Here is a 12,591-nt window from a genome sequence, read left to right on the forward strand (position 1 = left end):
TTGGATCCGTTGATCAGAATTTCCCAGTTCAGAAACTTTTTTTTTTTTTTTTTTTTTTTTTTTCACGAAGTATGCTGGTCTAAGACCAAAAAAAATACATGTGCCAACATTGTTCTTTACTTAGGTAATGCTTATGATACTCTAATATGGAATGAAAGTTACTTGTATTTTTTTGATGTAACTAAAGTATTTGAATATGTTGATCAGGATTTTCTAGTTCAGAAACTTTTTAATTGTTGCATTCGTTTTTTTTTATCAGGACCTCCTGTAAATTTTACAACCTACGAACACACTTTTTGAGGTTATCTCCTCATAATTCTTAGGAAAGATTTTCAGGCCCCCCGTCAACGAAGTGCCCCTTTCATTTTTACAAGAATTGATATGGCTATTTGACCAGGGAGGGGAGGGGGAGGTAATACAAAAGCTAGAAGGTTCTAAAGTTCAAATATAGATAGTTTATTACACCTATTCATAGCTGTTTTTTATATTCTACCTTTCTCGCCTGGAATCTGACTGCCCGGAATATTAATATTCCCTATCGGCTAATGAGTCAGCTACCTTACATTTTTCTCTGATCTTTTAGGCTCTTTTCGTAGCGGTCGTTCTCGGAAGAAACGTAGTGGACTTGTTAAGGATATGTCATGTACTGGAGAAACTATTTGGTTGGCCAGTGTATCCAACCAATCAAAACCACGTGAAAAAATTTCTTTAAAAACGACTGTTGAAATAGAAAAGCTAACAAAACTCACTATTGAAGAAAACTGTTGTGGTAAATGGCGGTGTAGTGCTTGTGGAAAGATTGAAAATACTTTTTATTTCTTACAACTGCATAAGTCTACAAACTGTGAAACAGGGTTGTCATTTATCTGTGAAATTTGCCGTGAAAAAATAAATAACTACTCAGATTTTGCCATTCATTATATAGAACATGAAGCTGATAAAGAAAAGAAGTGCCCTATTTGTTTATGTCCGAATGTTAACAATATAAAGGAACATCTAATTGTGAAGAAGCATATTTCAGAGGATATTAATGGATTTAAATTTGCTGATGATGAATGCAAGAGAAGTAATAAAAAGGCAAAACAAGAAGTTTTTTTCAATTCCAACATTGGTGGATACTGTCAAGGTATTTATTTGTTGCTGTTGTAATGTTCACTGTGATTCCAAGACAACCTAAACTTTGGAATAGCTTATACTTGCTTTAATATGCTAATATATACACTGATAATTGGCACTACACATTTTGAAATTATAATTGAGCCTCGCCATGTTAGTGAAAATTTTATTACTTCAGTATATCATTTTGACCTAAGTTACAATATAAGCATGTTTGCAATGTAGAATTTGCCGGTAGGCCGTCACAGTTTAATAATTAAGTTCATAGAATAGGGGAGATGTGGGTACCCTGGGACATTTTCAAGTGTATGTCCAATATCTGGAGAACGCTTTGGCCAAATCGCCTGATTCTGCTACTCACTTAAGTGGAATTGCTTGGGCTTTCTCCCAGATTTTTTGTAGATTATTTTCTTAATCTATCTTTTTGGTACCAATGATTTTCCGAACCCTCCTCTTCTGTCCCAGAGTAACCTGACCCCAAGGTACTCTGGGACACGGTTAAGGGTACTCTGGGACACAGTGCACTTTTTGATCAAATTTCATTTATTACAAACCTATAGTCAACTTCAATGAAAATAAAAACATAATAAAAAAACTTGTAACATTATTCATTCAACGGGGAACTGCGAAAGGTCGATATCAAAAGTCAGGGCTTTCACAGCCCGTTCTGTGCCTCCACTAAGATTCGGTCTTGGTAGGCGTAGCTCGATCTCATCTGTCGTGACAAAGGCTTTGTCCTTTGGCTGTGGAAATACGAATTTCCACGTAGGGACTTTCCGTTTTAGGAAGTTCACACTGTACCCTTCCAGTTCAATCTCCAAGACTTCACCAGCATAATACTTTGAACTTTTCTTACTGACGTACCTAACCAGTACAAAATCGCCAGGCTTTATCTCCGTTGGTTCTTTCACAGTCTCTTCCATGTCACTCAGGTGCAAGGAATCATCAGTGTCAGCACAGAGCTCAACAGAAGCAGCATCACTACTGTCGCTAAAATCTAAAGCCACCTTTGCTTGATCTCTTTTTTTATCTTGCTTTCTTTTCGTTATCTTCTGTTTTTTATTTTCCTTTGCTTCTTCCTTCTTTTTTTCTCTTCAGGTCTCTCTGCCTCTCTGTTTCAAAAATGGCATCCTTAACGGGGGTTGCAGTCAAAATCTTGGACTGGCCAGGCTTCCTTCCTCCTTTTTTTTTCTGAATATCAATTTGACGTTTAGGAAGGGGAAGTATTTGATCGAGCAGAACACAGACTGAACCACCAGCGCCCACTGACTCCCTGTCTGACAGCCCACTGTCCGCTTGCGTTGATGAGCTGCTCCCTGCGCCGACATTGATCTGCACTTCATCTGTTGGATCGCAGGGATTGCTGACGGGAGTCAGGGATGGAAGAAAGTCTGATTCTTCCCAGACATTGGGATTAAACGGATGGATTCCTGGTTTAGAAAAACCACTCATTATGTTGGTTGGGTTGAATGCTTTAGGGAAAGCAACCCCAAGAAGTTCAGAGATTTCGTATTCCGTGACTGGTCTTCCAGGATGGTTTCTTAGCCAGTTTTCAATAGCTTGGTAGAAATATGTTTTAAGTGGTGAATAGACGGTCACATCAAGGAGCTGCAGCCTGTTTAACGTGTGTGGAGGAAATGTCAGTATTTGCAACCCCATCTCTTTCGCAGCAGAAATGAAGCTGTAGCTCATGTGACTATCATGGTTGTCCATGAGAAGAAGGACTGGTTGCTCAGGAGAGCACCTTACAGCTTTTGTCCCTGGTGGTGCCCCATCTAAGAGTCTTTCAACAAAGCGGGTCCTTCCAAAGATAAGGTAAGGGGGAATGAAGCTTCACATTGCATTGATAGTTCCAACCATTGTAACTAGTTTTCCTCTTTCCTGTGATGTAGTTGCTCCTAGCTGCTTTACACCTTTAGGGCTAAGAACCTTCCGGCATTTCTGTTTAACATTCGATAAGCCCGTCTCATCCATGTTGTAGATGCGGTCAGCTGGAAAATGAAACTTCGACTGTAGCTCTTCAAGATGTTTATAGAATGTGTCAACTGCAGCACGGTTGAAACCAAGGTTGCAATGAAGGCTGGTGCTTTCCGGTCTCCTCAAGGAAATTCTTGTATGTCTCTCCATGAAACCTTTATACCAGTCTTCTCCTGCTGCTTCATTGTCATCCCATGATTTAGGGTATTTCAGGGTGTTTGCCTTGGCAAATTCCCAAGCTAATTTCTTTGTCTGTTTTTTCGTAAGTCCATAGTTCATTCATGATGAAAGTAGAATATAAGATTCGAGTGAATCTTCCATTTCAGAAGAGAATACTTTTTTCACATCATAGCATGGTGTGAAGTGAAATGCAACTTGTTCTTTGTCTGCCGACGCGGAATATGCCTTACAGTACCGAGAAAGTGTCGATTTCTGAACAGCATGCAGTGTTGCTGCAGTTCTGATTGGCATTCCATCTTTTAAGTGAGCCATTACAGCAGCCTTCATGTTTTCTTCGTCCCAGGCATAAAGAGAGGGATCAGACTTCCTCTTCCTCGGCATTCTGCAAAAAATGATACTTTTAGGAACGAAAAGCAAAGAACCGTTTTTATTGTTGCCATGGCTAACACGGTTTGAAAGATTATCTGATGTATATCAGGCAGTTCCGTCTCACACCTTGACCTTTACATTACATTATCAGTTGTTGAAATGAGGGTACCCTGGGACACAATGGACAAAAAGTGTCCCAGGGTACCCAGGAACTCGTGTCCCAGAGTACCCAAACAGGTAGCTCTCCACACAAACTTCATCTTCTGCCCCTAGATGGTAGTTCAGGTCAACCACTGAACAACATTTTGTAGCCTAAAGAAAACTACTTGAGACAAAAAACATTCAATACCCTCTGACGAACTGTTCAAAAGATTTTTTGTAAAAACCAGGTCCTTTTTTTTACTCAAACACCCATAAAAAAACTTTTACCTAAAATCTCTGATGAAAATGTTTCTCGATTTCTTCAGGAAAACACATGCATACTTACTGATAGATGGCACGTCGTTCGTCATTCAGGCGCGATTTTTGAACAATTTTTTTTTCACAAAGGTACCATGTCCCATCTGACCCTTGTCCCATCTTCCCCACATCTCCCTTACTATTGGCTTGACTCCTATTAGGTTTTCTTTTTCTTATAAAATATCAATTATTCTTCATAAGTTCTGCCGGCCCCTGTTGTTTATCGTTTTTGTTCTCGGTTTGGCTTAATGGACTTGCATTTCCGAGTTTCATTGCAAATTTTTTATCATTTAAGTTTTAACCATGTAATTTGTGATTTTTTAATCATGTAACAAAGTATCAGAATTCGCAATAGGAATTATATTTCAAAAGATCTTGTATAAACTTTTATCGATTCTTGAAGACTCCTTTGCGTTAAAACTCCCAAGACTCCTTTCATTAAAATAGATAGTTGCATTTGAGTTTTATCTGACTATTGGATTGTGCAAACAAAACAAAAAAAATCTGAATGCGCTTATTTTCATTTCCTTAGTTAAGAAAGATCTCTCTCCTCTGTCCATCAATAGGGTGATAAACGTTGTTTTGTAATCTTGTTTTTACTGAATTATTTTTCTGATGCATCTTGATTACACTTTGACTGTGTATATATGCAGGGTTTCATCTCAGAAGTGGGCAGTGGTGCAGAAAAGGGCCACAACATCAGAAAATTATTTGTTTTGAACATATAAGACACATTAATGCTCGAATTCTCAATGCTCTATGGACTACGGTCCTTGAAGCTTAGTCTTACTCAAGCTTAGTTTTACCCATCAAAATCTACGAGCCAAAGAAAATTTGCCTTATTTTAGAAAATAGGGGGAAACAGCTACTAAAAGTCATAGAATCTTAATAAAAATCATACCTTCAGATTCAGCGTATCAGAGAACCCCACTATAGAAGTTTCAAGCTCCTATCTATAAAAATGTGGCAAGACACATCACGGATGCGTGTCTGTTTGTTTATTTGTTTCTTTGTTTTTTCTCAGGGGAGATCGTATCGACCCAGTGGTCCTAGAATGTTGCAAGAGGGCTCATTCTAACGGAAATTAAAAGTTCTAGTGCCCCTTTTAAGTGACCAAAAAATTTGGAGGGCACCTAGGCCCCCTCCCACGCACATTTTCAAAATTGTGATTGACGGTTACCAAAGTAACCGGATCAAAATTGTGAAATAGCCATTCTGTTCAGCTTAGTCGAAAACTTAATAACTATGTCTTTGGGGACGACTTATTCCCCCACATTCCCCGTGGGAGGGGCTTGAAGTTACAAACTTTGACCATTGTTTACATATAGTAATGGTTATTATGAAGTGTATTGACGTTTTCAGGGGGACTTTTTACGTGGGAGGATCTTTACGTGGGGGAATTTATCATAAGGAAAGATAATTTCCATGAAGGGGACCCAGGATTTTCTAGCATTATTTAAAAAGAAACAATGAGAAAATAAAAAAAAAATTTCACCAGGAAGTAATTAGTAGCATTAAAATTTAAAACGAAAATAAAATATTACATATATAAGAAGGTTTTCTCCTCCACAATACCTTGGTCTGTACGCTAAAGTATTTTTGGTAATTTCAACTATTTATTCTACGGCCTTTGTGATTAAGGGGTCATTCTTAAAGATTTGGGACAACATTCAAGCTTTGGTGTAAAGAGCGAGGTATTGAAGAGGGGGCAAACCCCCTCATATACATAATAAAAATACACAAATATAGAAGTTCGTTACGTAAGTTAATTCGTAACGTACGAGTGTTTATTACTTACAAAAACGTTCGTACAAAAATAAGAAAATCTACTTGCTGGCGTTGAGGAGGGGTTGTACCCTCCTCAACGCCTCGGTCTTAACGCGAAATTTTTTCATGTTTTAAAGAGTAGAGTTGTGACAAAGAGTCAAACTTTAGCGTAAAGAGCGGGGTGTTGAGGAGGGGACAACCCCTTTCATATACGGAATATTTTCTGTTCGTTTTAAGTTTTAATGTCGCTCTTTACTTGCAGTTAAAATAACTTTTTTATTTTTTATTTAATCCTATCAATAAACCAGCTATGCAAGACAACAAGGAATTATTACTGGTGTTTACTTGCTTAACTTAAAATAAAGTTATAAGCTAATATTGCCAAGTAGAACTTAGGAATCCTCTATTTTATCTGTTTGGATGTTTGGTATTTTACTTGCGCGTAAATGTTTATTAGAAGGTTTGATTATATGAAAAAAAAATACAACCCTTAAGAGCCAACTCCTTTTTTTTGTCGGAAATTATTTGTGTATTAAATTCACTTCATATTCTTTTTGCGTAATTCTTAGGCTATTTTAAGGAGTTTTTCGGCAAATAGACATTGGGTTTCTTGAGTAAATGTTCGCTTTTCATTTCTATTCATTTGGGCTGGGATCTTTGGAAACTTCTCACAGAATCATTAATTAGCTTCAAGTAGAAACTACGTTGTTACGATGAGTCATCCCAAACCAAAAAGAATTGTTAAACAATCAGAGGTGGGTAAAACTTCACCAGGGTAAAAAGGAGAGTATGTCCATACATTGTGGAAAACACCCGGCCACACGTCACACCCCCCGCTTTTAGGATTGGTTGGCCACCTTGAACTTTGCCTCTTTGTATTTTGCTCTGAAATTTGTCTGAATGAAATTGGCTCGAATGATTTGATGCTCTGAAGTTTATTTGACCCGAAATGAAGTAAACTTTTTCTTTCTTTTTGACTTGGAGTCTGATATTGGTGAATTGATAGAGTAGAGGGCTGTATAGACCAGGAGGTTCAAAGCTATGCAACAGCTTTCCTGAACGGAACTAAGGTTCTTGATAGAAGAATACTGGTTCTAGTTGTAGAAAGTCCATTGCGTGACAATCAGTGAGGACAGTGCTTGTAGAACCAGTGGTCGGTCTTGACTGTGATATCTTACACTAATACCATAAGTAGTTTCACTAGTGGCTCTATGCCTCGTCCAGTTGCGGCACAAGGAAACAAATTATTGGAATGATTTATCAAAATACCGTACAAAAAATCTAGCGTAACTAAATCCAAAAATTTTATTTTTTTTTTTAAATAGAGAGTAATCAGTATGAATTTTTGAAATTGCGAAAAATAAAAGATTTCGCTCAAATATTTTGTTTCTTCAATAATTTATCATTTTCCATAAGTTTTAACATCTTAATAGTAAACTCGTATTTTAACAGTAGAGTTTTCAAAGAAATTATATTTTGTGTGGATGGTATACATAAAAAAGTCTTATATACTTTCTGTAATTCTTTTAAACTTCAAAGACAGGGATTCCTTGTCAAATGAAGACTATGTTGGTTATGAAGTTGGAAATTTGATCTTAGAACATGGATCTCACTCTTTTGTTACAGATCGTAAGCCGAGCTTCAAGGTTGAAAGTAATGTTCCAGTCCAACAGCCTGAGACTTCTAGCGAACAGCCAATTGTTTATGGTAAGGATATACCTTTAAATGGCACTTGTTATTTACCTAGTGACAAAATAGCGATCGCAAATTCTGTTGGTGTGTGTCTTGGTTTTGCTAATTTAGGCACTTCCAGATTAGATTATCTGGGAACAGATTATTAGATTATCTAGTACTTCCAGACCAGATTATCAGGGATCAGATTAGATTAAATTCGAAATAGTCTTTTTCCCGATTTGACTATCTGGGGGGGGGGGGGGATTCGGAAAAATTAGAAAAAATGAGGTATTTTAAATTACGAACGGGTGATCGGATCTTAATGAAATTTGATATTTTGAAGGATATCGTGACTCAGAGCTTTTATTTCAAATCCCGACCGGATCTGCTGACATTGGGATGGGGAGTTGGAGGGGGAAACCTAAAATCTAGGAAAACACTTAGAGTGGAGGGATCGGGATAAAACTTGGTGGGAAAAATAAAGACAAGTCCTAGATACGTGATTAAAATAACCGGAATGGATCCACTCTCTTTGGGGGAGTTGGAGGATGGGCGTAATTTGGAAAAATTAGAAAAAGGAGGTATTTGTAACTTACGAACGGGTGATCAGATCTTAATGAAATTTTATATTTAGATGGATCTTATGCTTCAGAGCTCTTATTTTAAATCTCAATCAGATCTGGTGACATTGGGACAGTAGGAGGGGGAAACCTTGGAAAACGTGAAAATTGAGGTATCTTTATCTTACGAATGGGTGATCAGATTTTAATGAAACTTGACATGTAGAAAGATCTCGAGTGTCAGATGCTGCGTTTTCAATTCCAATTGGATCCGGGGACATAAGGGTTAGAGGGACGAAACAGAAATCCTGGAAACTGGAAATCTTGGAAAACGCTTAGAGGGGAGAGATCGGGATGAAACTTGGCTGGAAGAATAAGCACAAGTTCTAGATATGTGATTGACATAATTAGAACGGATCTGCTCTCTTTGGAGAAGTTTGGGGGGGGGGGGGGGGGTAATTTGAAAAATATTAGAAAAATTGAGGCTTTTAACTTAAGAACGGGTGACCGGATCGTAATGGAATTTAATGTTTAGAAGGAACTCGTGTCTTAGATCTGGTGACAACGCTCAGGGTGGAGAGATCGGGATGAAACTTGGTGGGTAGAATAAGCAAATGTCATAGATAGGTGATTGACTTAACCGGACTGGATCTGCTCTCTTTGGGGGAGTTAGGGGGTCCAGTGCTTAGGCGAGTTTAGTGCTTTTGGACGTGTTAGGACGATGAAAATTGGTAGGTGTGTCAGGGACTGGCACAAATTGACTTGATTAAGTCGTTTTCTCCAATTCGACCATCTGGGGGGCTGAAGATAGAGGAAAAATTAGAAAAAATAAGACATTTTTAACTTACGAGTAGGTGACCGGATCTAAATGGATTTTGATATTTAGAAGGACCTCGTGTCTCAGAGCTCTTATTTCAAATCACGACCAATATTAAGCCTATTTTCCTTTTAAATCAATCTATTGATCTGAAAATTTTGTTTGAGCTCATTCCATGTGAGCTCTTGGCTCTTCCGACCTCGTCACAAGTGCCATATGATCTCTTAGCTCTTGTTATGTTCGTTTTGCCCCATTTTTGTTTTCTAACAGTGCCAGATAGTCTATGAAATTCAGTATCCTTAACAGCTAGTCTCGCGGGGTATTTTTACAAATTTCATTTTTTTTGTCAATAATGATACGTAGCTTATTTTTATTTGAGAGTCAGAGGTCATAAGAATTTTAACCCTATTCATAAAAGCAAGATATGATCAAATATTATCCTTTTATGTATTATAATGCATAACGTATTACTGTAGAAGAGAAAAATAAAGATGGTGTAGGATAGATTTAGGAAAAAAATGCTGGAGTTTCTTCATTATACCTAGATTTCTTGCCAGGATTTTACTAGTTAAAAGATATGCTACTTCAAAGATAAATTCTCATCAATTACAATCCCAAGGTATTTAAAAGAAACAGTCTGTTTTATAACTCTATTATACGTATTTAATTCCTTCATTAAATCTACTTTACAACGGACTTCTGAAACCTCACCTGTAGTATTGTGCCATAATTTGGCAGTCAACCTTCAAATCACACCTGAAGAGTCTTGACTTTAATCCACAAGCGTGCATTGAAAATTATTTGAAATGTAGACGACTATCTGTCCCTTGGTTCCCTTTACCGTCTGTCGTGCTCAGTTTTCGTTTTTAAATTTGTATCCGGTTTAATTCCATCTCCCTCCCACAATCTGTTTCGGTTGATGTCTGAACAACATGATCGAAACACGCACTCTGCCTTTGACCTTCAAGTGAGATGAACTCCAACAGTATGTTCAGATTTTTCCCCGGATGTAGCATGTGCTAAAGTGTGGAATATGCTTCCAAAAGAGCTGAGATGTAGAAGCTCCCTCGAGTCTTTCAAAAATAATTTAAATAAATATTTAGTTAAAGGTCAGTAAGTGAATGATAAAAAAAGAAAGATAATTTAAATTAGATGAAGTTTAGATTTTAGGTGAGGTGGTTGTACGGCCGGGGAGGGAGGTAGGAACCCTATGGTTAAGATTATATAATGAGGAGGCACGTGGTTGTGTCGAAGAGTGAAGTGGGAGCCGTACTGCGTGTTAGTGAAGAATTTTTTGTGTTTATGGGTCTCAACGTGAGTTTTGTCATAGAGCAGTGTGCTTTATGTTTAGTTATTTCCTTTTTTAATTAAACCCGATTGAACCTTGAACCTTCATCTATGGGTAAAAATCCGGCGATCGTAAGAAAATGACAAAAAAAAGACTTGCCTATGTTCATCCTTAGTTTATTTACCCTCATCCAGGTTACAATTTTTTCAATTGATTCTGTCGATGACTTCTCAAGCAGGTTTCACTAAAACTGTTTCACTAATGGAGTTAACCGTTAGTTCATTTATTCTGTAGCAAAAATTATTTAGACAATTTGGTCAATCATTTATGAATATCAAGAATAATATAGAGCCAAGAACTGATCCTTGCGGAAATCAGTTTTTCTCCTGAAGAAGATTTCATTTAGTTGAACATACTGAAAATGATTACTTATAAAACTTCTTAAGAAATTCGTGTCCACATTTCCCCTCCGACCATACACCTCACACTTTTTAAGAAGTTCATGGTCCACCATGTCGAAATCTTTTATCAGATCTAAAAATACAGCACCTACTTTAAACCTTTATCTAAGGGCTCATTGATACCAGTTGTTAAATAAATCATTACCTGTTCCGGTGTTCTTTTTATGCGGAACCCAAAGTGTGTCTCTACCAGTAACTTATGATCCTCCAAACCTCATCATTCTAGTACTAAAACACTTCTCTAAAATGTGGAAAAGTGTGGGTAGAATACTTATCGGTCCATAATTTCCTGGGTCAGTTTTAATACCATTGGGTCAGTTTTTAAAACAATTTGGAAATTTCCCTTGACGAAAACACTTGTTAATTAGACCTACGTTGCCTGGGCAACGTGAAGTGTTGCGGCAACCTTTGTCCGGCTTTGCCGATTAAAGTGTTGCGAGAGCAACACTTTGGTTTTGTTTCTTCGCTATCGGTTAAATGCTGAAGTTGTCAAAACTATCAAAGCTTTCAAAACGGCATATTCAAAGACGAACACAATCAGTAATCACATGATCAAATTCTTCAGCGTTGAAAAAACAACAGCAAAAGAATATCGGAAAAAGGGACTAATTGTGTTGCGAGAGCAACACTTTGGTTTTGTCCCGGTTTTTTTTTTTTTTTTTTTTTTTTTTTCCTATGCCGCCGATCTCAGCTTATTCCTGGAAACTGGTAAGGGTCTAACCTGTACGGTTTTTACGGAAAGTGTGGACCTCAGGCCGGATTGATGAATATGACATTACATTTTGGAAAGCTCCGTAGAACTCTTGCCTGGGGCCAAAAAGGATGGTTTTTGCTTGTCCTCGAGCCAGAGCCTATGGTGTGCGAAGTGAAGTGGAGTTATATAGCCTATGTCAGAGAGGAGTATCTGAAGTTGTGCAGCCAAGCTTTCGTTTCATCAAACCATGTTTCTGCTTTCGAGTGGAAAGCTCCGTTCTAGCAGGCAAGCAGGCAGGCACCAGTTTCAAATTGAAGATGGACTAAAATCTATAAGTGTTAAATATATGCGGTAGTTCCCCGGCCCCACAGCCAATATATCTTCTTTGAGTGATAAATAGAAAAATTTACAGAAACAAAAAAGTGCGATTTTCCCACGGGTCCGAAAGTGCTGCCATCTATTGTTTCTAGCCATTTCTGTTCGTGATTTCAGCTGACTTTACCATTCTTTTTTTTCTACTTGGGATTGCAATAGAGAAATGGTATCAGATATACCTCTTAAACTTTAAAAGTTCTCTCATTGCTAAAGAAATTAGAGCTTATCCTTTGCTCCTTTCTAAGTGGTGGTGTTAGAAAGTTGGCCTCCGGCAAAAAAGTCAACTTTTGAACTAAGACAGATAGAATTTTTTTTTCAATGACAATCGATAGACCTTGATGAGCTGATCAAAGTATATGTCATCCATTTTTTGTTACAAAAATTCCTTCATGACATACACCAGTTTGAAAGTTTCAAGGGGTTGACAACTTCAGTGGTAAGGTACACACTTGAACCAAAAATAGGCCGATACCAATTGTGAGATATGTAGGGGACTTCCAAGCAACAGTCGATTATTAGCTTATAATCATCTTTGGCAATGAGGGGTTTGCAACTTTTGCTGATTGGTGTACCTATTATCTGTTTCTGGTGTAATTGATGGTAAGAACAACTTGGTTCCCGATTGTAAGACATGTAGGGGAGTTGTAAGTAATAATCGGCTGTTAGGCTACAATGACTTCAGCGACAAGGGGTTTGGAACTTTTGCTAGTTGGTGTACCCATTATTTGTTTCCGGTGAACTTGGATGTATATCCCGGGAGAGGGACTTGTAAGTAAGAATCGGTTGCTAGAGGAGGCTCACGAGGGGCTACAAATTTGTGTAAATTGGTACACACCTATGGAATCAGGGACCCA

The 12,591-nt window shown here is 37.8% G+C and overlaps 1 protein-coding gene across 7 annotated transcripts in view; it reads left to right on the forward strand.

The window, feature by feature from the left end:
* Nucleotides 1–562: 562 nt before the first annotated feature.
* Nucleotides 563–12,591, forward strand: part of LOC136035336 (E3 SUMO-protein ligase EGR2-like) — a 99,251-nt gene continuing 87,222 nt past the window's right edge. For 2 of the 7 annotated variants that reach the window (XM_065717071.1, XM_065717074.1), the window contains exons 1-2: nt 563–1,126; nt 7,495–7,575. In XM_065717071.1, coding sequence (XP_065573143.1) covers nt 637–1,126; nt 7,495–7,575 — 571 coding nt within the window. In that variant the 5' untranslated portion in view covers nt 563–636. The remainder of the gene's footprint in view (nt 1,127–7,494; nt 7,576–12,591) is intronic. The other 5 variants (XM_065717073.1, XM_065717076.1, XM_065717072.1 and 2 more) reach the window with 3 other exon arrangements.

The sequence above is a fragment of the Artemia franciscana genome, chromosome 14, assembly GCF_032884065.1.
Source record: "Artemia franciscana chromosome 14, ASM3288406v1, whole genome shotgun sequence".
Taxonomy (NCBI): domain Eukaryota; kingdom Metazoa; phylum Arthropoda; class Branchiopoda; order Anostraca; family Artemiidae; genus Artemia; species Artemia franciscana.